This window comes from Brassica napus, chromosome A7 (assembly GCF_020379485.1).
Source record: "Brassica napus cultivar Da-Ae chromosome A7, Da-Ae, whole genome shotgun sequence".
NCBI lineage: Eukaryota > Viridiplantae > Streptophyta > Magnoliopsida > Brassicales > Brassicaceae > Brassica > Brassica napus.
The window spans coordinates 17,409,303-17,434,542 of record NC_063440.1 but is presented as its reverse complement, the minus strand read 5'-3'; the positions used below and the strand labels follow the sequence as shown (position 1 = coordinate 17,434,542).

Sequence of the window (25,240 nt, the reverse complement as noted above, 5' to 3'; positions counted from 1 at the left end):
GCTCGGCTTATATGCTAAAGTCCTTAACCCAATTTCGATTTGAAAATTCAAGAAAAAGGTAAAACAGCCAACGCTGTACTATTATTTTCTCTAACAGGTTACCAAGTTGTAAAACCGTAGCCACTTATCTCTCTCTATCCTCTCAACTTCATGTCTATTGGCCATTGACCAAACATCGTCATCGTCTTTCCGATACCAAAAAATCTTTTTATAAACAAAACAAAAACCTTTATTGTCGGAAGCTGACTCACGTCACCAGTCACCACCACATTCACCCAATACACAAAAAAAAATGTCTATAGCGTCAATCATATGCTAGATTCATAAGACCCAATCATAAAAAAGCTTCCTTTCCTGAGAAATTGAGTTCCGTCGAAAATGGGTCGAATCAGTTTAGTGGTTTCTGATCTTGTTCTGTCGTTCATGTGGATATGGGCAGGAGTTCTAGTCAACGTCTTAGTCCACGGAGTACTCGGGTTCAGCCGGAAAGATACAACCGGAGATATCGTCCGTTATCTCTTCTCCGTCATCTCCATGTTCGTCTTCGCTTTCCTTCAGAAACTCACCAAAGGTGGACTTTACAACCCTTTGACCGCTTTGGCTTCTGGTGTCTCCGGTGGCTTCAGCAGCTTCATCTTCTCCGTCGTGGTTCGCATCCCCGTTGAGGTTTGCTTCGTTGACTTTTTTTTTTCTAGATGTGGAATTATAAAGTCTCTGTTTTTAACTCAGTGACAACGATCCTCCTCGATGAAAGTGGGGCTTGTGTGTTGATCTTTGTTCTAATGTTTCATAAAGACTCTATCTTGGAGATCTTTTGCTGCATGTTTTCACTTTGTGTTGTGTAATAAGGTTGATAACTTGTTGTTGCTGTTAGAATGTCAAAGTAGCTATTGGGTTCTTCCATAAAGACTTCATCTTGGAGATCTTGTTTTGCTGTGCATGTCTTCACATTGTGTTGTGTAATAAAGTTGATAACTTGTTGGGAGTAGAGCTTCTGTGTTGCTGTAAGAATGTCAAAGTAGTTACCGGGTTCTTCTCAGAATGTCAGATCATTTATGATCTAATATGCTTAATAAAAGACTTCATCTTGGAGATTTTTTTTGCTTTATGTTTTGACATTGTGTTTTGTAATAAAGCTGATAAGATTGTTTTGTTATTGCAGGTGTTAGGATCAATCCTTGCGGTTAAACATATCATTCACGTTTTCCCTGAGATAGGAAAAGGACCAAAACTAAACGTAGCAATACATCACGGCGCTTTAACGGAAGGGATACTAACCTTTTTCATAGTAATGCTCTCATTGGGACTTACAAGAAAGATCCCAGGAAGTTTCTTCATGAAGACTTGGATTGGTAGTATTGCTAAGTTGACTCTCCATGTTCTTGGAGCTGATTTAACCGGTGGATGCATGAACCCAGCAGCTGTATGTATCTCCCATTACAAAAAGACTCTTTGTGATTTGAACCGATGTTTTAAGTGTCTTGTGTTGAAACCTTTGCAGGTGATGGGATGGGCTTATGCACGCGGTGAACATATAACACAAGAGCATTTACTTGTGTATTGGCTTGGACCTGTCAAGGCTACCTTGCTCGCTGTTTGGTTCTTCAATGTTGTGTTCAAGCCTCTGACCGAAGAACAACAAGAGAAACCTAAAGCTAAATCTGAATGAGTAATGAGGTCAGCTCTCCTCTACAAACACACACGAAGGGTTTAGATTGTTGTATCCAGGGAGTATTGTGTGTTTTTTATGTAGCAAACTCAGTTGTATCAACCAGTTCAATAAAATGTGAATTTGGGATAATCCAATGTGCAATGTGATTGATAGATGCAGTAAAAGTATTTGCTTTAAGCAAACAAAAATAGATGTTTCTAAGTTTCCATCATTCAGTTACAAGAAACCAAGAACTTGACAATGGCAGCTACTAATAGACAAGATTAGGCTCAAACTCAGCGAAGTCAACAGAGCCAGACTCAACAGGAGGCATGAGATAAGCAGCCAAGATCTCAGAGACTAAACCAGCAATGAGAGGAACCTTCTTGAGGTTCTTGACAAAGGAAGGATCATCTGTTTTTCCTACAGCCGTCAGCTTCTCATAGATCACAACCATTCTATCCAGTTTCCTCTTGAACTCAGGGTTCTCAACATCCAGCACAGCCGGAAAGATTCTTGCCGTGGTTCGGTTTGTCTGAAACAAAAGTTTCCAACATTTTCAGACACACAGCTTACTTACTACTATTAATCTTCTGGTTTCAAGTTACTTTACCTCAATGATGACGTGCATATCGAACTCCTTAGTGTTTAACCCAATACCCTCGTAGAAATCAGTTCTTTGACAATCATTGAGGTACATTGTCACATAAACCTGCAAAAAAGAAAAACAATCCTCTTATTGGTCAGGACAATGTTTTAAAACATATTTGAAAGTAGAGAGAGTTAATGTTTACTAACCGAGAGGCAGAAGAAACGAGACCAGAGCTTGGCTTGCCAGTCATTGAGGAACTGAGGCTGAGCTTTCATCAAAGCAGAGAAGAAATCTCCATGACGGTTCTCGTCTTGGCACCAGTTCTCAAAGTACTTAAAGATAGGGTAACACTGGAACTCAGGGTTCTGCTTGAGGTGTCTGTAGATTGTGATGTATCTCCAGTACCCAATTTTCTCGGATAAGTAAGTGGCGTAGAAGATGAACTTGGGTTTGAAGAAAGTGTACTTCCTTGCCTTTGTCAGGAAACCCAAGTCAAGAGCCAAGTTGAAATCAGACAAACCCTTGTTCAAGAACCTGCAAGAAAAGTTTGTCATCAGATTAAAAAAAACACTCAAGAAGAGAGTTTTTTTTTGTTGTTGAGAGATCTTACCCGGCATGTCTTGCTTCATCTCTGGACATAAGAGAGAAGATCTCAGCAACAACAGGGTTTGTTTTCTGCATTACCAACAGATCAAAAGATTAAGATCAGACCAGTGACAAAATGATCCATGAAACAACTTTCAAGCCTTCAAGCACAATGTAGACAAGAAACACTAAACCAAGAGCAACACTTGAGACACACAGAACTTACTAGTTCAAAATAGGCATGGTCATTTCTAGTTTACGTTCGGTTTTTCGGTTTTAGAGATATAAAATTCCTTTGTATATTTAGATTATTCCGGTTTTCTATTCTGATAACAAAGTTAGGAACCGACTAATATAATATCGGAGGTCCATTGAAATGAAACTATCTTAAAACAGTTAAAAGTTTTGGATTGAAATCTGAAAGAAAAAATACCTTGAGCCTTCTACCAAGCTCCTTGTAGAGAAGGAACCCAGAGAACTCAGCAGTACAAGACCGCTCAAGAAACTCAACAAAGATCTGTCTGAGAGGCCCCTGCAACTTGTCAGCAGCTTCTTTAAACTCCTTGTTCCTAACGAAATGTGTCTGATTGTAATCAGTCTTGAACTCTTGAAGCAGAGCAATGAACTCTTCCTCGTTAAGGTTCTTGTTGATCTCCGTGTTGAAAAGCTGTTCCATCTCCTCGAAGTCCGTCGTGTAGAACCTCGGAGTCAGAAGAGACTCCTGAATCTCTTTCTTCGTGCCCTTCTTGGACTTCGCGGTGGCAGTAGCCGGAGGAGGCGGCGAGGAGGTGGCTGACATTCTGATCACGGTGGAGAAACGTTGGCCAGAGAGGTATTTGCTCGGGTTGGAGAGTCTTGGAGATGCAAACTTGGAGATGGGTTTCACTAACGCCATTTCAGCAGCCATAGAGAGAGTTGCAGAAGCTGTAGAGAGAGAGCAAGGAGCTAGAGGATGAAGATGAGGCTGTGTGGAGTTTTATTAGGCAAACATCTCATCCAGTGAAAATCTGAACTTCTTGTTAGCGACTGACACGTGGAGAAATGTTACTGGTTTATCTTGATTGCCTTGTCTTTTTGATAATATCTTTTTTTTTGTGGTTCGTTTAACAAAAATATGTGATAGATGAGAAATTAACACATGGACAATGAAAATCAATCAACCAACAAGTTAATAAAATAAAATAAATCGAAATACAATTGTATACATTTCAATTCGTGGTTCAAATCTTTTAAATAACAAAAATATGTGAATATAAATACAACTAAAATGGAAAAAAAAAATCTGATACAACTCAAACTCACAAACCCTACAATGTTTCTGAATTTTTTTTCCTCCACAAATATATAGTTAAAAGGATGACAAAGAAGAATCTCCACTTCTCCACTTCTCCAGCTTCAAGCCCTTTTTAACAAAGATAGTGTTAGGGCTGAGAAAAGTGGGTATCTTGTAAAGTAAGGCAACACAGAAACAGAGAGAGGTAATGCTTAATTTTTATCACCTCTATTTTCGAAGGGTTGGGCAAGTAGACTGAGGAGAGCTTGCTCCATCTTAAGATCCTGCGTTTATGTTCATAACACTGTCCATACTCCATTTTTGTTCATACCCTTCAGCTTTTTCTTCATCATCAGTGGAGACTCCAACGTGTTTCCCTGAATCTCCATTATCACATGAAGATCCTCTTGATTCTTGTCCATTTTTCTCATCCTTGTTAACACCATTGTCATTGGTAAAGAAAGGGTCAAAAGGAGGGATGATTTCCTCATTCACATTAGTTAGCTTCCAATAACCGGCGAAATTCCAAACGATCTTTTGTATTTAAGGATTCAGATATTTATGCTTCACAGAAATCTTTATTTCTCCTCTTCATAATTTAGTACATTATGGGTTTGAAATACTAAACACAATGAATTAGTCAAAATATACTATCTCCTTTCGACAGAGAAATATTTTTTAAAAAAAATTCAAAAAAATATATCTTTTATGTTTTATATAAATTTTATTGAAAAATGATAATCACAGAAAATGATATATTTATAATTCAAATGTAATACTTTTAGTGTGTAAACAAATGAAAACTTTATTTTTTTGTAGAATGAAAGATATATTAAACAAATATAAAAATTATAATTAGTTGAGGTCAAGCAAATTAAAATAATAAAGTCAGAATTATGGAGAACTTAACTAGTAAAAAAGAACAAAAAAAGTTTTCACCAAGTTCCATGCTGCAGTAGCAAATACAGCATATTCCTTACCGATGAGTTAATATTTTTTTGTCGGTATGCATGCTGGGACTACTTTGTGATAAAGTGGTGAAACAATTTTTGGTGGGTTTTTTGATGGAGATGTTTGCTAGTATTAAATTTCGAAGGGTGATGCAGATGAAAATGCAGATCATATGAGTATCTGAAATGAATATTAAATATATTATGCATGCAGAATAAACATATATATAGTTATTTTTGTAAAAGATTAAAAATAGATATAGTTTATCAAAATAACTTACTGTATTATTATATTTGACTGAATATCATTATTCAAAGAAAAAATATTTGACTGAATATTTAATATAAAATTATGTAAATATTAAACATAATTGATTGAAAACACTTATTAAAATGCACCTTTTTATTTTGGATGTGAAGATAACTTGAATAATATAAAAACTAATTAAACACAAAATAAAAATATTGACATGTACTAAAATATATATGTAAGAACAAATAAAAATTATGTTCAATATTTCATGATCTAAAAATATTAAATAATTGTAAAGTATCTACTTAAATTTATAATAAATATATGAATTATCAATAACATGCATAAATCCATTAACTGATTTATTTAAGAGTATTATGATATAAATTTTAATTTTTTTACACAATTATTAATTATTTTATTTATGTCAATAATCAGCAACAATAAAATTAAAATAAACTATGAAAAATATGTTTGTCTATTTTTCAAATATTAAATATAAATTGATTTTTTAGTTTGTAATACCATAGAAGTTATGGGTCTAGATCACCATGTACTTAAAAAGGAAAAATTATTCCTTAAAATATGCGAAACAATTAAAATCTATGATTTTTAGAACTTTTCCAATTGTTACTCTGAAATTTATTCTCAAAATGAATTTGACATTTTCTCCAATTACTCCCATTATCATTTCAAAATCCATTCCAAATATAAATTACTAGTACTTATTATTAATTATAATAATGCTTTGTTTTAAATTTATAAATTTTATCCAATTATAATTTTATTTTACTAAACTTTTATTATATACATTAATTTAGTTTATAATATAATAAACAATAATTTATATGAACTTATAATTGTATTAGTGAAAGTATTAATAATTTCATTAAAATATAAACTGCACTCCTTCGTATAGTGAAACAAATATTTAATTTTTAAATATAAAAAGTTATATTAAAATTAAAGGAACAATTTGTAATAAAAAATTTTAATAATAAAAATGAGGTTGTTAAGTGTTCCCTCAAATTTGAATAGATTTGAGGAGTCCATCCCTACTCTATTTCTAAACTGCACTCCTTCGTATAGTGAGGAGTCCATCCCTACTCTTTTTTTTTTTTTTTTTTCTTTTCATTTCTCCAAGTTTGCATCCATTTGTTTCTCACAGATAATAAGCTCTGATCTGCTCAACCATTTGAAGCAAATACACGGGAGCTCTTACGAAGAATTTATGAAAAGCAAGTTGATTCCAATACATGGAGACATTGGCGAAGACATTCTTGTGATGAGATTGATGTCGTTATAAGCTGTGCAGGTCGCACAACATTTGTCGACAGGTGTTTACTATGTTTCTACTTATTACTCTGTTCTATGTGTTAGTTACAAACAATTTGCTTCTAACCCAAGTAAACTGTTACAGATATGACCTTGCTTTAAATGTCAACGCTCTTGGACCTGGTCGGCTCTTGAGCTTTGCCAAGAACTGCAAGAAACTGAAACTTTTTCTCCATTTCTCAACTGGTATGAGTTTATGTTTTGGCCAAAAAGGTTATTCCAAATGGTCTATTGGTTCTTTTAAAAACATTTTCTAGAATAAATGCACTTGATGCACCGCATGATTTGATTGAATAAGTTCTACACTCATTTCGATAACCAGAGTTTCAAAAATTACACATATTTATTTATTTATTTATTATTTTAATAAAAATATTTGATTTTGTTATTAGCTTATGTGACTGGTAAGAAAGAGGGATCAATACTAGAGACTCCTCTCTGCCTTGGAGAAAACATAACTTCTGACCTAAGCATCGAAAATGAGCTGAAACTAGCTTCAGAAGCTGTAAGAAAGCTACAAGGTAGTAGAGAAATCAAGAAGTTGAAAGAACTTGGTATGCAAAGGTGAGGATGAAGGAGAAAACTACTCTTTGCACATTATTATGTTACTACGATCTGAAACAAATATGATTTTATCTTAGAGCTTAACACTATGGCTGGGAAAACACTTACACGTTCACAAAAGCATTGGGTGAGAGTTTAATCCAAACTATGCGAGAAGATGTGCCTGTAGTAAGGCCTAGTATTATAGAAAGCTCTTACAAGGAGCCTTTCCCCGGCTGGATCCAAGGAATAAGGTTAAAAGATTTTCATTGTTAAAGACTAAGGGATTAGGTTTTCTTATTTTATATTTTCATTTGCTCAGCAATCATGCCTCGCCGTCGATTAAGCACATACGCCGATTAGAAGGGGGGTAGGAGAGCTCGCGACCAACCGACATCGATGCCGGCGCGGATGAGCCTCCACCCTAAACGAGATCTGAAGACGAGGGAATTTGTTTGAGAGAAGAGCGTGGGACGCATGCCACTCAAAGGCTTGCTTTGTTTTATATATATATATATTATATTTTTCTAATACTATTTTAAAAGATAATATTTTTAACACAATAATTTGAGACTCCAAATTTTCGGACACTGTACATGTTTAGAGATTCAACTTAAGCTTACCAGTAGTCAATGATACTGATTCTAGTCGATCTTTTGTATTTAAATATTCAGATATGCTTCGTACATACATGTATGATCTCTTTCACGACTTTTACGTTATGGTTTTACAATATTGAACAGATGAAAAGTACTAATTAATTGACGTCAAAAAATTTAAAATAGTAATGTCAGAGTTTTAGAGAATGCAATTGGTAAAAGAACAAAAAAGGTGCCGCAGTAACATATATACAACATACTCCTTACCGATAAGTCAATCTTTTTGTCCGGCATGCAGACTATCAATCTTAGTCATGCACGAGAGCGGAAATTATCTCTTACAGTATGTGAAACATTTTGAGTCCATGACCCTTTGCTGGTGGAAGGACGTTAAAACATGCTCCTCTGCTTACCTATGAGTCAACATTGGACCCCAAGTAAATAAATTTATTTTACCAAAAAAAAGTAAATAAATTTATGGGTTCACCAATGGATTCAACTATGTGACATCTTACTGGAGACCTAACCGCATTAACTTCCTTTGTAATTTTTTCTATATATATTCTCATTCCCACACAAAAGCCTTCCATAAAAAGGAAAAACTAAAAGTTTCACATTTTTCTTCTTCTAAAGATGGCAATGACAACAAATCTGCTGGCCACAAGCAAGGCCGTCAAGTTGCATGGTGTCCGCTTCTTCTCCTCTTTCCTCAGCAGACCGAACCACTTCTTGGCTTGCCGTTTGCCACAGTCGATCACACGTAGAGTCCAAACTTCTTGTTGTTATCGTGAAACATCGTATAAATCGCCTGAGCCAGAACCAAGTAGTGTCAGTGATGGAGTTGGAATCATCCGTTTCTTGAAAGGAAAAACCTATCTTATTACCGGTGCAACGGGTTTTCTTGGTAAAGGTATGACAAAACCTAAAACAGAGTTTTTGTCCAGTTAAACTGATTTTTCTTTTTTTTCTGTTGCAGTGCTGATTGAGAAATTATTGAGGGCAAGTCCTGGTATTGGGAAGATATTCATTCTGATAAAGTCCAAAGATCAAGAATCAGCCAACAAGAGACTCTATGATGAGGTTTTGTTTCCAGTCTCATCCTTACTATTTTTATTTTCTTTCTTTTTTTCCTTTCACCAAATTAAATTTGTATCCATTTGTTCCACGCAGATCATAAGCTCGGATCTGTTCAGTCATTTGAAGCAAATGCATGGGAGATCTTATGAAGAATTTATGAAAAGCAAGTTGATTCCAATAATTGGAGAAATTGGAGAAGAAAATCTGGGGATCGGATCTGAAGTAGCAGCCAATATTAGTGGCGAGATTGATGTCGTTATCAGCTGTGCAGGTCGCACGACATTTGACGACAGGTGTTTACTATGTTTCTACTTCTTACTCTCTAATTTTTTTCTGTTCTACTTGTTTACTTACAAACAAACAAGTTGCTGCTAACCCAAGCAAACTCATACAGATACGACCTTGCTATAAATGTCAACGCTCTTGGACCTGGTCGGCTCTTGAGCTTTGCCAAAGACTGCAAAAAACTGAAACTCTTTCTCCATATCTCAACTGGTATGAGTTTATGCTTTGCCTATAAAGATTATTCCACATGGTTTATTGGTTCATTTCTTCAAACATTTTCTAAAGTAGATGCAATTGATTTACTAAACTGAATAAATTTTACATTCATTCGAAGTTATTCCATAACCGTAAAAGAAGTTTCAAAACCTATATAAATATAATATAGTTTTAAATTTTCTTTTGATTTTTGTTATATAGCTTATGTGACTGGCAAGAAAGAGGGAACAGTACTAGAGACTCCTCTCTGCATTGGAAAAAACATAACTTCTGACTTGAACATCGAACATGAGCTGAAATTAGCTTCAGAAGCTGTGAGAAAGTTGCATGGCAGTGGAGAAATCAAGAAGCTGAAAGAACTTGGTATCCAAAGGTGAGGATGAAGGGGAAAATATACTCTTTGCACATTATTATGTCAATAAAATCTGAAACAATATGTTTTTTTTTTTACCTTAGAGCTCAGCACTACGGCTGGGAAAACACTTACACGTTCACAAAAGCAATGGGTGAGACATTAATCCAAACCATGCGAGAAGATGCGCCTGTAGTGATCATAAGGCCTAGTATTATAGAAAGCTCTTACAAGGAGCCTTTCCCTGGCTGGCTCCAAGGAATAAGGTTAAAGATTTTCATTGTTAGACAAAGGGATTAGATCAGCTCTGCCTTCTGATTTCTTGATTCATGTTTTTATGGTTTCTAAAAATCAGGATGAGTGATCCAATAATCTTGGCCTATGGCAAAGGCCAGATCTCTGGCCTCTGGGGAGATTCTCAATCTTTCGCGGACATTATACCTGTTGATATGGTTGTGAACGCAACAATAGCAGCAATGGCAAAGCATGGTTGTGGAAACTCCGATCTCAAAGTTTACAACGTCACTTCTTCTCATGCGAATCCCCTACGAGTTGGCGAGTTGATGGACCTCTGTTATCAACATCTGTATGACTTTCCATTGACAGTGATAGACTTAGCGCGAATGAAATTCCACAGTTCCTTAGAGAGCTTCACCTCCTCTGTATTCGACATAATAGCAAAACAGGAAAGAGGAACTAAGAATGAAGGTGGAGAAGCAGAAGAGTCACATACCACATTGAGCTTCAAGGGAAGAGGGATACTAAACTATTTTGTGTCCCTAGCAAGAACATATGAGCCTTACACATTTTTTCAAGCTCGGTAAGTAACAAGCTTGGACTTTTTTATTTTATAAACAAAAAAGCTATTAGATTACTGATTATTGATCAATATCCTAGGTTTGATGACACCAATACAAGGAGTCTTATTCAGGAGATGTCAATGGAAGAGAGAAAAATATTTGAGTTCGATATCAAAAGCATTGATTGGGAGCATTACATTGTGAACGTTCATCTTCCAGGTCTCAAAAGAGAAATCTGTAAGGAAAACTCAAGTTGAAAGAGAGTGATTTGATTGGTACAACTGCTTGAGTTCACCAAGTGTATTGTTTATTTACTATTAAATTTTCATGTAAATTCTAAGGGACAATCTGCTTAATAACTAAAAATTTAAAATTTGAATATAACTTAAGAAATAATTTCAAATTGCACTAAAACAACTTTTTATCGTAAATAAAGTACAAATATAACTTACCTAATTACCGACTCTTTTATGGTTATTTACCTAAATGACTCAAATTTGAAATTATTTATATAAAAAATTATTTTATGGAAACTGAAGTATACTATATGATTTATTCAATGCTAGTTAGTTATGATATTGTGAACTATACAATTTTACAGTCGATAATTTTACTTGTTTTCTAAGGATTCATGCCTAATTACACTGTTATGAGCTGCCTTTTGAAGATTTTCATGCTTGATGATTATACTTGCATAATGGTGAATGCTTCTTGTAGCTTTTTCCATTAATTTGCATAATTCATTTTTATCAACAATCCAAATTTTCAGGTGTATAAGAATTAATGGACTCTAGTCAATTCAGTGTTTTTTCAGGTATGATTCGACTATCGAATATTGTTGTTTCGGCTGTGATTGAACTATGAAATGTTGTTTTTTGGTTTTATTGAACTATGGAGTGTTCTTTCGGATTTGATGTGTGCCTAGTAGTTTTCATTTCAGATTAAGGATTATGTTTCACATGATCTGTTTCATAAATTTTGTATTTTATTTTAGTATAATCCGATCCAAACCAAAATTTTTGAAACCGATAGATATTTGATTACTTTATAAATTTTACAATGCAACACAATTTTGAACCAAACCCGAAGTGATATTATCCAAAATCGACCCGTTCTAAAAAAAATTAAATTGAAACCTTTGACTGTAAACCCGAAACCTGACCCGAACGCACATGCTTAGAAGAGAAATCAACACATGGAAAACGAAAATCAATCAACCAACAAATAAATAAAAAGAAAATAATTTTCAAGTACAATCGTATACATTACAATTCGTGGTCCAAATCATTTTAATAACAAAAATATGTGAATATAAATACAACTAAAATGAAAAAGAAAAAAACTAATACACCTCAAACGCACAAAACCTACAATGTTTCTTATTTCTCTGGATTTTTTTTTTCTCCACGATTATATGAAACACAGTTAAAAGAATGACAAAGAACATTCTCCACTTCTCGAGCTTCAAGCCCTTCATTTTTTAAACAAAGATAGTGTTAGGGCTCAGAAAAATGGTATCTTGTAAAGCAAGGCAACACAGAACAGAGAGGGGTAATCCTTAATTTTCATTACCTCTATTTACGAAGCATTGGGGAAGTAGATTGAGGAGAGCTTGCTCCATCTTCAGATCCTGCGTTTATGTTCATGACACTGTCCATACTCCATTTTTGTTCATACCCTTCAGCTTTTTCTTCATCATCAGTGGAGACTCCAACATGTTTCCCTGAATCTCCATTATCACTTGAAGATCCTCTTGATTCTTGTCCATTTTTCTCATCCTTGTTAACACCATTGTCATTGGTGAAGAAAGGGTCAAAAGGAGGGATGATTTCCTCATTCTGATGATGATGGTGGAGGTGGTGGTGATGATCCTTGGCCTTCAAGTCATCTTCCTCACAGTCATCATCAAGGTCTTCATAGTTTAGATTCCGGAGAATCTCAGGGAGTGAGTAAGTTTTTCCACCCTCATCAACTATCCTTCCTCCTCCTCCCATCTCAATATCAATCTTCTCTTTTGAGCTCACTAGACTTTCCCCAAGATTTGAAGTAGGAGTTTCAACCATCATGTAATCTTCTTCTTTCACAAATGATCTAAACTTGTTCATGGATGGAGTAATCTTAGATAGAAATATTTCCCTTATGTTCCCCAAAACTCCTTTGTTGTATGGATTCTCCTTCTTATCATATCGGTAACGGAAGTTCTCATAAGTAGTCTGCACAAAAACAGATTCAGAATTAGAACACACAAAAAGAGAAAGAGATAAACACAAAGGATGGTTATATTTCTAATCACCTGGTTAGTGCAGATGAGGTAGGAATGAAATATAGTGAGCCCACCAACAAACCAAACGGTAATGAAGCAGTAAACTATGAGAATATCAGACAGAACATCTTTAGATATTGCTTTCCAGATGCTAATCTTCTCATCCATATGTCTTTGAAATAAGTTCAACCAAGAGAACACAAACACATATATGCACAGAGTGGTTGATGTTGATATGAACATGAAGAAGAACCGGTAGTTTCGCTGCAATGAGTTAAAAACAAATTTCAAGACACATAGACTACTACATTGTACTCGAGAATACGTTTACTGACTTACCACTCCAATGCACTGGCCAACCCAAGGGCAGTGATGGTCGAACCTCTGTACACAGTTGTTGCAGATGGAACAATGAGAAGCTCTAGGTGGACGGTAAAGCAAACAAGTATCACAGAACTTGACTTTTACGGTATGGCCATTAACAGTTACATCTTTAACCCTTGGTAACCTTATGTTTGGGGTTCTACCGCTAACCCATTCCATGGAAGGAGTAGTTGAATCAGGTACATCATCTGATTCAGGAGGCCTTAGACTTCTAGGCACAATCCCAGGATCTCTACCAGATGTCATGAAGAGGAAAAATATGTCCTGAAAGAAAACTATTGAAACTTTAGTTTCATTAAGACAATAAAGTCGTCATCATCTACAGAGATGGGAAAGAAGAAGACATACCAAAAGGGTGAGTATCCAAGCGACAGAGAGAACTGGAACACAGAGGTTTCGATTCTTGGTGAGAGGATCAGCCATTTTCAAGTACATTTTTACAAAGAACATCACCGAGGGGCCGAGGATCAAGATGGTCGATAGGTATAGAGATGATGCATCTGGACCAAAGATTAACCTCCCTCCACAAAGAAATTTCTGGAGAAAAATCAAAGTCAAAATCACAAATTAAGAACCTGAAGTTTCTATATATGAACCAATCAAGACTCGAAGATACTAACAACCACTGAACCTATAGAGTATATGAATCAAACACCAAAGTGACATTAGACACAAGAACTTACATTGCTTCCTCTCCAAACTTGATAGAGCCTCTTGAGTTTGGTCTCATTCCAAGCCATAACTAAAGGAGGAGGAACAAACAACAAAGTTAAGAAATTTGGAAGAACCCAGAATCAGAAAACCATCTATAGACAAAGGTGTCAGAGATGGGATCAAATCAGGACAAAAAATCCCAGAAACAGGACAAATCTCGTGTTTCCTCCGAAGAAAGATTCACAATTTCAATACACTTGAGAGGGAGAGAGACAGAAAGATTGGAGCTGTCCTCTCCTCTCGAAAATCACAAAGAATAATTATTACAGATGTTTGCAAATTGCGATCCCTTTCTCTCTTCTATCTTCTCTTTCTTTATTTATTTTTTTCGAAAAAGAAAATATTTTTTTAGTTTGCTTGAGATCATGAGATAATGGTCGGACATGGTATGTAATTAAGAAAACTGATTATGCGAGAAGGATGTCTGTAAGAAGGGATCTCAGTTTCTTGTTTAGTTTAAGATTAATTTTAATTAATTGTTTAAAGTCGGCCAACTAAAAATCTAAAAATAATAAATAAATGATGCAAACAATGAGCTGTGAAAGGGCAAGTCAAATCTATCTATCCTCTCAACTAAACGTGCTTCCACATATTTGTTAGTGGTTCTATCTATCTACCAATGCTTTCAAAAGAAGTTGTAACTTGTAAGAATGTAGCTCATTGTATTAAGAAGACTGTATACATCTATAGCCAAAAATGGAAGTCACTCCCCTTTTTTATTACACAAAATCAGATGATGATAGTGATTAGTGAGATTTTTTTTTGTTTTTGTTTGATTCTTGAGATATTAGTTATACAGCTTTTGCTCAATTGGTAAAATATTTTGACTTTTAGTAAATCAGAGAATTTACTGTACAAACATCTCAATGAATCTTATTTATCTCTCCACATCCATTTGTTTAGTTATTTTAGTCACGGTGGTACAATACTTCTGCGTTATATTCACAAACTTTCATCCCTTCCAGTAACACGGTTACCGTAAGACCGAAGAAACACCACTTGTTAGTTTTTTTTTTGAATGAATTTTAAATTTATTCAAAAAAACCTTCTTACAACTTGTGTGGACCTTGCGTTATACTCAACCCTCACAACTCAAAATACAAACTACAAATAAAATTCAAACCCAATTTGCATCAACTAAACTCCTCTAGTTTGCAACCAATATTGAAGAACATTCTCCATTCCCTTCCCACCTTTTATTCTAATCAAACTGAGCTTGTTTCTGATTCTTTTTTCAGTGAGCTTTGTAAGAATATCCAATGGCATTAGCCTCTTCCCATGCTTCACTCTGTTTCTCTCTCGCCAAGTTGCATAAATAGCAGCATAAAAAGCATACCTCAAACAGAATAAACTCCTCTTATCAAGTGCCCCGCCTGTCATCTTCTGCACTATCTCAGTTCAACCATCCGTATAAGATCTGCCAAGAATCCCCTCAACAAGATACCTCTATAACTGAACAGAATAGGAACATTTGAAAAACAAATGATCTCGGATTTCTGCTTCAGTTTTACAGAGCACACACATAGTATATACTCTTTGGCTCCATTTGGTGATCCTATCCATAGTAGATAATCTGTTTTTCATTGCCAACCAGACTATGAATGCAAATTTCAGAGTCACCATAGAAAACCAAACCCCTTTAGCCCACCACTTGTTAGTTATTACATAAACCCTAATAAAAGATGAGACTTAACACCTGTTTCGTCTGATCTTTGCCCTATCTTGAATCTCACATTCCAAGATTTGAGTTTCTCCCATAGTTCTTCGTAAACCAAGCCAATCGATGCCGCGCCTTCACTGACATTTATCTTCTTGACAGTTGCTCACTGTTGTTACCTTACCCCAGCTTCTGAACGCGAAAGTTGAGGCTATCATGATCATGCTTGCCACTGAATCAACAATAAAAGGTGGCTATATAAGCTAGATAATCCTGCCTAGTTGGTGCAGATTAGGTAGTAGTGGAAGGCTAAAAGCTCATATCTAAACAAATAAACAATAACCGGGGACTGAACCAAACCAAACTCAATTTTATTTCGACATTTACAAAATAGCAAAATTCGAATCCTTTGATCAAACAAAAGAAGCAAAATTCGAAACCAAACCAAACTGCAAACCGGATTGATCCGGATCAAATCCAATCCGTTGGTTAAGAAGACACAGAGAGAAGGGGAAAGGCTTATCCAGAAACCAAACTTCAAATGAATGTCTGAAGGCTAGATCCTTCAATTCGAAGAAGATGGCTCTTCTTTGTTTCAATTCTCTCGCTCCTCTCCCTTCTCTCTCTTCTTCATCTTCTCCAAGGCTTCAACTTTCGTCATTAGCTTCATCAGGTACGCATTGCACTTGTTTTATCTAGTTACTAGGGTTTGGCCCGCCCTACGGGCGGGTTAGTAATTGAAATAGTTACATAATATATTATCAATTTTATTAAATATTTCAAAAATGATTAGTTCACTTTAAATTGCATTCTACTGGCGGGTAATTAACGAATGTGAAATATATAACATCTTAAACTATAATGAGTATGTACAATATGGGTGTAAACTCATAACATTAATTTTACTATTTTTCTCTTTACTTTTCTTAGTTATCAAAAGTGTATCTCAGTTTTTTTAAAATATAAAAACATAACTATTTTAAATATCTTCTATTTTTTTTTAAAGACTGTTAAATTAATTCGAACAAAAAAAACGGTTTTACACTTTGTGTTGCTTGGAGCATAAGTTTTTTATAATGCAGATAATTAAATCTTTGACTCTACGACTATCTTGTGGCAAATCATAGAGCAAATTCTCCTGCATAAACTGAATACTCACGTATGGAGGATAGTCTGTTACATAATATATTTTTGTCAACCATTTGGATCAGCTGTGCCGGTGTCTTTGATGGTTCCCGATGTTTTCTTTGATTGCGTTCCCACCAAATCACATAAAGTGTAGTTTGGAAGACATATCTCACGAATGTATCACAGAGAAGTTTTTGAAGTTGACTCCACTGGAATATTTTTTATTTTAAGTGATAGTAAGTAGAAATTATTTTTAAAACTTTTTACCAAAAAGAAAAAATTTATTAAAACTGCAAGCATTAGGTTTAAAATGCAAAATATATATTAATTTTCATTTTGTGTGTCATTGAATTTACTGATAATTTTACTTTTATTTTTATTTTCTATAATTATTTATTTAAACGATGTGAAAATAAATATATGTTTACCACGATAAAAAGTATAGTGAAAACTTTATAAATTAGTAATGTTGACATTTTGTTCACGTGTGCCTCTTCATTGTACATATTGATGTTTATAGCGAGCTGTGATAGTTGCTCAAAAAAAAAGCGAGCTGTGATATTTAAGTGTATGTTCGAAATCGAAATAAGCCCATGAAATATGTTTTGAATATAGATATCTCCTTCCAGAGTCTCTGTTTGGTCATGAGGATTAGTTTAAACCTATTCCAGTGAGATTTCTACTTCTAACCCTCTAGTTTTTTTAAATGGCATGTAATTTTTTTGGGAAGCTTAATAACTTGGTCTTCTGTTTTTTTGTTCCTTGGTCCTATTGAAAGATTAGAAGAATATGGTTGTTGTCTTGTCTACGGTAAGAAATAATGATTTATATTATATCTTCAAAATTGCCGTAAACCATTACATACGAAGTGTTTTCCATTAAAAGTCAAACTGAAAAATACTAAACTGGTTTTCGTTTAGTACGATATATAATCTATTAAGTTGAACCAAATACAGTGAAATAGACGTGTAGGCCCTCACAACCTCCGCCATATTCTGCCCTATCTCTATGAGTCTCCAGCATTTACGCAGCTTCTCTTGTGGTGCCCCCTCTCTTCTCATCCATCTCATTCCCTCTCCACGCTCCTCGTCTGTTCTTATTACTTTGCCGTCGCCCACTCTTCCTCACCCGTGCTTAGAGTGGAAGGTTACAACTTTGTAAAACTGTGGTTTCTGTTTCCTAAATTCGACCATAACTACCTTTGGTTAACTTCTTGCACCTGCAATTAGTTGATACATTGCAGTCACCACCATTGACAATGTCATTCTCAGCGACCCGTGCCACAGAGAACAACTTACACCATCACCCTAGATACAGTTGGATTCAGAGGATCATCTTCCTTTCTAAGGTCAGTTAGATGAGTATAAGATAAAAAGGTTTATTCATCAGAATCATGGATGTTGTGACTCAGCTTGTAAAAGTCTACACATGTCTTGAGATCATACTCACATTCTATATGTTCCAAGTATTGTACATAAACAGAATGAGCAACACAAAGGCATTGACACAATACATCAAATATAATTTTTAGATGCATAGACATACCTCTCCATAGCTAAACGTGCTTCTTCTGGTCCTCCACAGAAACAAATGCAGCACCCCACAACAGAATCACAAAGCTTGAAATGATTGCTGCTTCTAGTCACATCAAATCCACTAAGCTCCTTCACGAAGAAGTTCTCGGAACGTGTTCAGCCAATGTACAAAAACAGATGCTTGGACGAAAAAAAGACTGCAAAATAAGAATATCTGCAATCAGAAGCTAGAATCCAAGGCGAAAACAAATTACAGGTTAAAAAAAAACTCACCTGATCATCCAAGAGAAGCATATCAACGCCCATTAGTGCACCACCCTTCTTAGCATTCCTAGCTTCCCAAAATCGGAGCAGGCGTGTCACAACGATCCGAGCACAACATCCTGGCCTCAACTCAGAAAGGACGATCTGGGAAGCAGCCATTGTTCACGCCGGTCTGTGTTTGAGTAGAAAAATCGATGATTCTGTGATAATCATGAAGCCAGGAACGCCTATTTATAGGATCCAAATCTAAGAATCCGAAGAGATCGAAGGTTCTAGTGAAATGAGAAGTAGTGGGAGAAAAATTACCGAGATTAAATGCTGAGTTTATGGCTTCAAAATAAATAGTGGAGAATCCATTACTCGGCTTTGTTCAAAGACGATGAAAATGATATTAGGGTTTACAGAATGCGGCGTGTAATGGCGTGGAAGAAGGAGAAGCGTGGTTTCTCCTGGAAATGGGCCAACTTTGTATAAAACCCAACACAGATAACTATAAGTCAAGCAATAAAAAACTAAGCCCAGTAGACAAACCTCAAATGACAATCCGTAAATTTTAAACGTAGGTGAGATGGAGCTGAGGTGGCGCGATTTCCTTCCTCTGCGACGCTGACGTGGCAGCAGGAGAAGAGACTCCCTTCTCCTTTATATATATAGATATGAATCGTATTATGAAATCTTCATTACAGACCCAAGAAACCAAACTCTAGTTCCTGGCTACTTCAGTTTCTTAGTTTCTTTTTTTTTTTACGCTTAAGAGATAGGATTAGTTCTTCACTGAGACATTTCATCGAACACTTTTTTGATGTTTCTCAGACTTTTTAATTGGTGTGAAAGCTCTGATCTTTTTTGGTTTCCTCATGTGGGTTTCAGTTTTCATCCTTAAACCCAACATCATCGAGTCAAAGAACAGAGTCTCACTTAGTGGTTACAACTTGAGCAATAGCCATGGAAGAGCAGCAATTGTGAAGGCAGTTGCTTCTGGCGTGGACGGAGCTGAGCCCGAGGAACCACCTAAGACTGTTGTCTCAGTGGACAAACTACTGTTGGAATCAAAAGAAGCTAAAGAGAAGCAACTGCTGGAACAGAGGATGAAGATGAAGCTGGCCAAGAAGATTAGGCTACACAGGAAACGTCTAGTTCGTAAGCGTAAGTTGAGGAAGAAGGGTCGATAGCCACCTTCCAAGATGAAGAAGCTCAAGAATGTTTAGAGATGATTATCATGACTCTTTGCTCTCTTTTTTTTTTTTATTTAACTTTATTTTTGTAATGTTGTTTGTATGAGCATTGTTTTTGGATTAAATCTCAAGCTGTTGAAAAAGATCGTTAGAGAGAGTGACCAGTCTATTAGATAGAACAAAAGTTAGGAACTTGCATTGAACCATTTGGTTATCGAGGAAGAAAATATGAGCATACGCAGAATCTATGTTTCTTTAGAGGAGCCACACAAAACATTTGAAGGTCATGTCTTGCATTGCCAAAGAAAAACTGTTCTTATTCTTAAAGTTCATTGTGCAAGGAGTTTTAATTTCCATCTTGTTTTCACCAACCACTCTCTCTTTATGATATTCCTAAAAACATTGTTCTATCTTTCAGTTTTCTGAAACATCTCCCTTAGAACTTTCATTTGTAAAGCTAAAACACAATGCTCCTTGGCTCCTGGCCTATGGAATTCCAAGTTTTCCGAATTTTATAAATAGTTTTATTCCATCTCTCTGCCTAACGGTTTCATGAATTTTATTCATTTTTCTGCCTGCAGTACTATCAGTTTTGAACATTTTGATTAACCTATCCAGTTTTGGGGAGCTGAAGCTGCTGCTCTTGTATGGGTCTGGCTTGGGAGTGATACCATTACCAAGGTGTTGATGCAGGGCTGTAAAAGATCCTATCAACCACAGCCAAAGCCTACAAAGCTTCACAAGAGATAATTCAAAAGCCATGGAGAAGTTTGAAACCACGATACCCACCTTCATTATAAAGTAATCACTAATCAGTAATCACAATTATTAAAAACAAAATTCTCTTCAAAAAAATAAAGGGACGGATTGAAAAGTTGCACAGTAGGCTTGGGAGTGTCACTTTCTGAATCAAAAGGTTTACAACTACACCACTTCGAGAAAGACTCCCTTGTACAGATCTAATCCTTTTCAAGCTCCAATTCGTTTACTTACCCTTTTCCAAAAGATTGTTCCTTTTCTTTTTGTTATTACTCTTCCTCGCTAGCGTTTCTGTATCTTCGCTAGAAAAGAAAAGAAAAACAATATTCTTGCGATTCCCAAGTTTAGTAACTGCATTCGATGCTGCATGCAGTTCCCAAGACCCTTTCAGATTGCTACTTCTTCTCATTGGGTTTCATTGTCTCTCTGCCGCGTGCTGTAAAAAGATTGTTCCTTTTTGATTGTTAGCTGCTGCTACTAAGCTTAATGGATTCTCAGAGGGTTATTGTTGAAGACCCTAAATCTCAGTTCTTGAATAGGCAGCAAGGCTCCTCTCTCTATACCTTAACACTCGACGAGGTCCAAACCCACTTGGGTAGTTCTGGTAAATCACTTGGAAGCATGAATCTTGACGAGCTTCTCAACGAGGGTCTCTCTCGTCAGGGGAGTTTGGCTTTGCCGCGTGATCTCAGCAAGAAGACTGTTGATGAGGTCTGGAAAGACATTCAGCAGGATAATAAGAATGGTGGGAGTGCTCACGAGAGGAGAGACAAGCAGGGTGCGCTTGGGGAGATGACGCTTGAGGACTTGTTGTTGAAAGCAGGTGTTGTGGCTGAGACTATCCCTGGTTCGAACCATGACGATCCTGGTGGTGCTGCTGGTTTAGCTCCATGGGTTCAGTATCATCAGCTTCCGTCAATGACACAGCCTCGGTCATTCTTGCCATATCTGGTTGCAGACATGCAAGTGATGGTGTCTCAGGCTTCTTTGATGGGTGGTTTGTCAGATACGCAAACTCCAGGAAGGAAGAGGGTGGCGTCAGGAGAAGTTGTGGAGAAGATTGTTGAGAGGAAGCAGAAGAGAATGATTAAGAACAGAGAGTCTGCAGCTCGTTCTCGAGCTAGGAAACAGGTGACGGCTACTTTCTGTAGTTGAAAATGTGGTGTTGTTATTAGTCTTGGTTGTCTAACACTGGGTGTGTTGATGATCAGGCTTACACTCATGAGCTAGAGATCAAAGTTTCACGGTTAGAAGAGGAAAACGAAAGACTCAGGAGGCAAAAGGTAAAATGTTTTGCACCCTTGGCCCTTTTTGATTGTGATTGGTATTAAAATTGAACTTGTATAAAGTTATGGATTTGAATTAGAGGGAATGGGTATGGGACTGGGGACAAGCATGGTAGACAATAGACGATTAAGGAATGAAACCATGAACAAAAGAAATGATATATAATGTTAGACACAACCTCTGCAAGGTTATGTCTGTGTTGTTTTTTTGATTCTTGTTTGAGTCGTTTGGCTCATAAGACACAACATAACAAACATTATTTTACTCTTTTTTTTTACTTTGCAGGAGGTAGAGAAGATACTCCCAAGTTCACCACCGCCTGATCCCAAGCGGCAGCTCAGACGAACAAGCTCAGCTCCTTTCTGATCTCAAAACTTTTTTACACTTTTGTCGGTTTGCGTATATAAAAAAAAAGAGAGAGGAAAACATCTTTGTTTCTTTGTACATTCCGTAGAGTTTCTGTTCTTGGCTTGGAGCAATGCTATTAAGTTTCTTGTTTTAGTAGCAGCATCAATCTTTTTCTTTGATATCAAATTTGGTTGTGGAACAGAGGAAGAAAACTTGAGTTTGTAGATTTTGAATACAACAATACTTTATAAGTATGTCTGTAAATGGATCAGTCAGAAAGGGAAACTGTTTGAATTTGCCAAGCTTTACACTTATGTGCCAGCTTTGTTCTCAAATGTAGAACATTATCTTAAATTTAATCTTAAGAATCTGTTTGCTATATGTTCTGCAACAGCCAAGCTTGACTTTAAACCATGCGGTGCCAAAGAGATTCACAAGACCAGGAACTTCATTAGTCTTCTCACTTTAACAAATAAGTAGAGGCTTGGGAACACAAATGCTTTCACAACAAAAACCAAAATGCCATAGTGAACTAAGTAGTTGTACGGTCCTTATACCCATCCCTTGCATCAGATTCTTATGGAAGCATTCCCTTTAGCACACTTTTAAGAAAATTTTATGCTGAATCCATCTTTCCATTATCCAATCAAGTGTGTCTTTTGCATTCTTCAGGAGAATGTCGTGGACAACAAGCCGAAGCTTGGTTGTGGGTGCAGATTAGATTCTCACCATCCTGCTCTTAAAGTAATGAAAGTTCCATACGTACAAGACTAATACAAGCGCTCAGGACTAATAAGCTTCTGGTGAAAAGTCGGGAGAAACAGAAAGATCTCCCCACCCATGAAACTGCTCTTTCTCTTCGTGAGATTCTACTCTGCAGCTGCATTTTCTACGTTTATAAGAGAAACAGGAGACTCTGGGACGTTCTGTCTGCTGCATTGGCTGTAATTGTAGTTGAATACATAGGAGCCTTAATGCATTCCATTACTCAACATGTTTAACTATTGGAAGTCTCCCTTGAACTGTTCCTAGACTCATTCAACTATAAATTAAAAAAAAAAAATCATCATCAGTTTTTTTGTTTTTTGAATGAATGTTAAATTTATTCAAGACAAAAAACACTTTTGTACATAGTTGTGTCATTGTTTGAAAGGATTAAAATTGTAAAACTACTCTAGAAAAACACTTTCATCTAGTAGCAAACCACATTCCCATAGCTGTGCTATATCATCATCAGTTTTGCAAACAGTATTGCGCAAATCTTTAAGCTTTCGTGATGATTCCAATGGATGCAAACCCTTGGCTGCCTTACAGGTTTTAGCTCAGACCTTGGAAGCAACAACACGACCGAAACAGTGCTCGAGTCGAGTCTTGTCTGTATAGCCTTGTATTTGATCTTGACTTGAAAAACTATTGCTTCACTGCAGAGCATTTGGGATCATCTTCAAAATCTGTGACCAGAACTGGATAACCAAACCGATGAAATCAACCCTTCAGGCTAAACCGAAAAAAAGACAATGGAGACTCAACCGGCGTTGTATTGCTTGCGTTTCTTATAGTTAAGCAAAGAGATTTTGTTATAAACTCCCCACATCGGTAAGATAGAGAGGCAGTGGTCATAAGCTTGCACTATATAATGAAGCCGAGTCCATCCATACAAATCATACCTTTCTCGGCCTTTTGGCTAAGATCAAGTGTAGTATCTGTTCTTATCAGTTTAATATCTGATATGTGGTCCATCGGACCACACGATATTAACTCTATTTTTTAAGGGTGAAAGCCCAATAAGATAGCTTGCTATCTGGGCTTTCGCGAGTCGTCCAAGCGTTGCACTACTGCATGGACCTGGCTCAACCCACCAAATTTTTAGTTCAATTTTCTATTAAGTCAAATAATCTGACATCGTTTAGATTAACCCCCAAAGTTGTCTACAAGCTAATTACTAACCAGAAGTAATAAAAGATTTAGATTAAAACAGGATTGTTGTACAAGCCAATCATCACTGACCAGAAGTGAACTGGATATAGAAGTACGGAGGAAGATTCGAACATGGCGAACGAACCATCGAGGACCAGAGATTGTCATCTCACTCTTCTCAGTTCTCATCCGAGTTTGGATGTAGGTTGGTTTTAGCTTTCACCCTCAAGTGACTGGAGAGTTTATACAAAGGAATGGATAAGAAGTATGGAACCAATCTACTATATGTTGTTATGAAATTTTTTTATGGAAACTCACTTGTCAATGATGATCTTAGGAGTGACTGACTAATCTTGAAGTTAGATTATTGTGTAGTGTTTTTCCATTCATGTTGGTGATCACCAGCTTGGTGAAACCACATACACCCATAGCTGTAATGAGACGTTGGTCATATGGGGAGCCAAGACAAAATTCAGGGTAAGAATCATCATCCATCTCATTGATAGAGCATATTGGGAGAATTATTGCCTGCTGAGACCTCTAGTAGGAATGAATATCTGATATTTCTGTTTATCCATGTATGCAAATATGTCTGGCTAAAGAAGATAGACAGTTTAGAAGTTGCATCATGCCATAACCGGTGTAACTAACTGTGTGTCACATAACATTGGTCTTTTGATGAGTATAAGTAGAGAATTATTGTAACAAAAAAGTAGAGAATTGATCAGATGCAAAGGCAGGCTGGTTGATTTGAGGTTTTGGAAGTGTTTAGAGTCTCTAGAAGAAACCCCAGAGTAGAGTTTCTTTGATTTTGGTTCGCTTACTTGGTCTTTAATTTTGTACTATGACTGTTTACTTTTTAGAAAACAAGGAGATAATCACTTCTGAATCTATCATGAATATGTTGTGGCTATTGGACTTATATCATCAGTCAATTGCTCAGTGATCACTGAAACTACTAATCATCATCTTAGATAGAAAAAGACGAATTACTATTTGTAGATGTTTAGTGATGTGGTGAGCTCGTCTTACATAGTCTAAGTCTTTGTCTGTCACGATTGCATCTAGGCTTTCCATTTTCTACTGATCTGTGGTCAAAATGAACCAAAATCATCCATCTGACAAATGACAATGTTATGGTTGTATCAATATGAAAATGTGTGAAGCTGGAGAACCACAAGGTCGAAAAAGGTTATGCCCAGGTGTTGATATTGGAGAGGATGAAACAACAGTATTGGTTAAATTCTAGTGGCATGGCGCATGCCCTAGTGAATGTTGATCCTGTGCGTTCTACTTTC

General features: G+C 36.2%; 6 protein-coding genes, 2 long non-coding RNA genes and 1 other non-coding gene across 16 annotated transcripts; 6 read left to right on the top strand and 3 right to left on the bottom strand.

Moving 5' to 3' along the window:
- Positions 1-165: 165 nt before the first annotated feature.
- LOC106445908 (probable aquaporin SIP2-1) lies at positions 166-1,801 on the top strand. Its single transcript, XM_013887556.3, has 3 exons — positions 166-666; positions 1,163-1,423; positions 1,502-1,801. The coding sequence occupies exons 1-3, from the start codon at positions 379-381 to the stop codon at positions 1,667-1,669; spliced, it is 717 nt and encodes a 238-aa protein (XP_013743010.1). The 5' UTR covers positions 166-378; the 3' UTR covers positions 1,670-1,801.
- Positions 1,802-1,849: 48 nt separating this feature from the next.
- On the bottom strand, positions 1,850-3,976 carry LOC106445907 (magnesium-protoporphyrin IX monomethyl ester [oxidative] cyclase, chloroplastic). The gene is made up of 5 exons (XM_013887555.3): positions 3,262-3,976; positions 2,854-2,918; positions 2,450-2,777; positions 2,265-2,363; positions 1,850-2,186 (listed from the first exon to the last, which is right to left on the bottom strand). Exons 1-5 carry the CDS (start codon positions 3,733-3,735, stop codon positions 1,923-1,925), a joined length of 1,230 nt encoding a protein of 409 aa, XP_013743009.2. The 5' UTR covers positions 3,736-3,976; the 3' UTR covers positions 1,850-1,922.
- Positions 3,977-4,204: 228 nt separating this feature from the next.
- Positions 4,205-14,287, bottom strand: LOC106445906 (probable protein S-acyltransferase 4). 3 transcript variants are annotated; one of them, XM_048737049.1, is made up of 6 exons: positions 13,842-14,287; positions 13,507-13,695; positions 13,114-13,422; positions 12,805-13,038; positions 12,084-12,724; positions 4,205-4,230 (listed from the first exon to the last, which is right to left on the bottom strand). In XM_048737049.1, the coding sequence occupies exons 1-5, from the start codon at positions 13,896-13,898 to the stop codon at positions 12,086-12,088; spliced, it is 1,428 nt and encodes a 475-aa protein (XP_048593006.1). In that variant the 5' UTR covers positions 13,899-14,287; the 3' UTR covers positions 4,205-4,230; positions 12,084-12,085. The 3 variants fall into 3 exon arrangements, with proteins under 3 accessions (XP_048593006.1, XP_013743004.2, XP_013743008.2); XM_013887550.3 differs by lacking the exon at positions 4,205-4,230 and adding an exon at positions 11,716-11,982 and having other exon boundaries at positions 13,842-14,286; XM_013887554.3 differs by lacking the exons at positions 4,205-4,230; positions 13,842-14,287 and adding an exon at positions 11,716-11,982 and having other exon boundaries at positions 13,114-13,433.
- LOC106449473 lies at positions 4,239-7,834 on the top strand. Its single transcript, XR_007315037.1, has 5 exons — positions 4,239-6,641; positions 6,725-6,825; positions 7,032-7,203; positions 7,281-7,436; positions 7,505-7,834. It is a non-coding gene; the product is annotated as an uncharacterized LOC106449473 (long non-coding RNA).
- On the top strand, positions 8,099-10,770 carry LOC106445905 (fatty acyl-CoA reductase 6, chloroplastic-like). 4 transcript variants are annotated; one of them, XM_048737044.1, is made up of 8 exons: positions 8,106-8,685; positions 8,758-8,861; positions 8,952-9,151; positions 9,253-9,353; positions 9,561-9,732; positions 9,816-9,977; positions 10,067-10,531; positions 10,609-10,770. In XM_048737044.1, the coding sequence occupies exons 1-8, from the start codon at positions 8,415-8,417 to the stop codon at positions 10,766-10,768; spliced, it is 1,635 nt and encodes a 544-aa protein (XP_048593001.1). In that variant the 5' UTR covers positions 8,106-8,414; the 3' UTR covers positions 10,769-10,770. The 4 variants fall into 4 exon arrangements, with proteins under 4 accessions (XP_048593002.1, XP_048592999.1, XP_048593001.1 ...); XM_048737043.1 differs by having other exon boundaries at positions 8,108-8,691; XM_048737045.1 differs by lacking the exon at positions 9,816-9,977 and having other exon boundaries at positions 8,099-8,691.
- Positions 14,288-15,969: 1,682 nt separating the features above from the next.
- LOC106445903 (50S ribosomal protein 5, chloroplastic-like) lies at positions 15,970-19,774 on the top strand. Its single transcript, XM_013887545.3, has 2 exons — positions 15,970-16,202; positions 19,327-19,774. The coding sequence occupies exons 1-2, from the start codon at positions 16,109-16,111 to the stop codon at positions 19,626-19,628; spliced, it is 396 nt and encodes a 131-aa protein (XP_013742999.2). The 5' UTR covers positions 15,970-16,108; the 3' UTR covers positions 19,629-19,774.
- Positions 17,469-18,873, bottom strand: LOC125576610. Of its 3 annotated transcripts, none has more exons than XR_007315036.1 (3): positions 18,763-18,873; positions 18,466-18,656; positions 17,469-18,389 (listed from the first exon to the last, which is right to left on the bottom strand). It is a non-coding gene; the product is annotated as an uncharacterized LOC125576610 (long non-coding RNA). The 3 variants fall into 3 exon arrangements; XR_007315035.1 differs by having other exon boundaries at positions 18,466-18,683; positions 18,763-18,871; XR_007315034.1 differs by having other exon boundaries at positions 18,466-18,864.
- Positions 19,775-20,428: 654 nt separating the features above from the next.
- On the top strand, positions 20,429-23,883 carry LOC106449472 (ABSCISIC ACID-INSENSITIVE 5-like protein 2). Its single transcript, XM_048737050.1, has 3 exons — positions 20,429-21,521; positions 21,602-21,673; positions 21,963-23,883. The coding sequence occupies exons 1-3, from the start codon at positions 20,877-20,879 to the stop codon at positions 22,041-22,043; spliced, it is 798 nt and encodes a 265-aa protein (XP_048593007.1). The 5' UTR covers positions 20,429-20,876; the 3' UTR covers positions 22,044-23,883.
- On the top strand, positions 23,689-23,884 carry LOC125576755. Its single transcript, XR_007315181.1, has one exon. It is a non-coding gene; the product is annotated as a U2 spliceosomal RNA (small nuclear RNA).
- Positions 23,885-25,240: the final 1,356 nt, after the last annotated feature.

Excerpts from the sequence above, each read along its gene's own strand:
- LOC106445908 (XM_013887556.3), top strand. The coding sequence starts at position 379 with ATGGGTCGAATCAGTTTAGTGGTTTCTGATCTTGTTCTGTCGTTCATG. Across the intron at positions 667-1,162 it reads TGGTTCGCATCCCCGTTGAG|GTGTTAGGATCAATCCTTGC; the intron begins GTTTGCTTCGTT and ends TTGTTATTGCAG. Across the intron at positions 1,424-1,501 it reads GATGCATGAACCCAGCAGCT|GTGATGGGATGGGCTTATGC; the intron begins GTATGTATCTCC and ends AAACCTTTGCAG.
- LOC106445907 (XM_013887555.3), bottom strand. The coding sequence starts at position 3,735 with ATGGCTGCTGAAATGGCGTTAGTGAAACCCATCTCCAAGTTTGCATCT. Across the intron at positions 2,778-2,853 it reads GATGAAGCAAGACATGCCGG|GTTCTTGAACAAGGGTTTGT; the intron begins GTAAGATCTCTC and ends CTTTTCTTGCAG. Across the intron at positions 2,364-2,449 it reads CTCGTTTCTTCTGCCTCTCG|GTTTATGTGACAATGTACCT; the intron begins GTTAGTAAACAT and ends TCTTTTTTGCAG.
- LOC106445905 (XM_048737042.1), top strand. The coding sequence starts at position 8,415 with ATGGCAATGACAACAAATCTGCTGGCCACAAGCAAGGCCGTCAAGTTG. Across the intron at positions 8,692-8,757 it reads AACGGGTTTTCTTGGTAAAG|TGCTGATTGAGAAATTATTG; the intron begins GTATGACAAAAC and ends TTTCTGTTGCAG. Across the intron at positions 9,354-9,560 it reads CTTTCTCCATATCTCAACTG|CTTATGTGACTGGCAAGAAA; the intron begins GTATGAGTTTAT and ends TTTGTTATATAG.
- LOC106445906 (XM_048737049.1), bottom strand. The coding sequence starts at position 13,898 with ATGGCTTGGAATGAGACCAAACTCAAGAGGCTCTATCAAGTTTGGAGA. Across the intron at positions 13,039-13,113 it reads TTGGCCAGTGCATTGGAGTG|CGAAACTACCGGTTCTTCTT; the intron begins GTAAGTCAGTAA and ends AACTCATTGCAG. Across the intron at positions 12,725-12,804 it reads ACCTCATCTGCACTAACCAG|ACTACTTATGAGAACTTCCG; the intron begins GTGATTAGAAAT and ends GTTTTTGTGCAG.
- LOC106445903 (XM_013887545.3), top strand. The coding sequence starts at position 16,109 with ATGGCTCTTCTTTGTTTCAATTCTCTCGCTCCTCTCCCTTCTCTCTCT. Across the intron at positions 16,203-19,326 it reads TTCGTCATTAGCTTCATCAG|TTTTCATCCTTAAACCCAAC; the intron begins GTACGCATTGCA and ends TGTGGGTTTCAG.
- LOC106449472 (XM_048737050.1), top strand. The coding sequence starts at position 20,877 with ATGGATTCTCAGAGGGTTATTGTTGAAGACCCTAAATCTCAGTTCTTG. Across the intron at positions 21,522-21,601 it reads GTTCTCGAGCTAGGAAACAG|GCTTACACTCATGAGCTAGA; the intron begins GTGACGGCTACT and ends GTTGATGATCAG. Across the intron at positions 21,674-21,962 it reads AAAGACTCAGGAGGCAAAAG|GAGGTAGAGAAGATACTCCC; the intron begins GTAAAATGTTTT and ends TTTACTTTGCAG.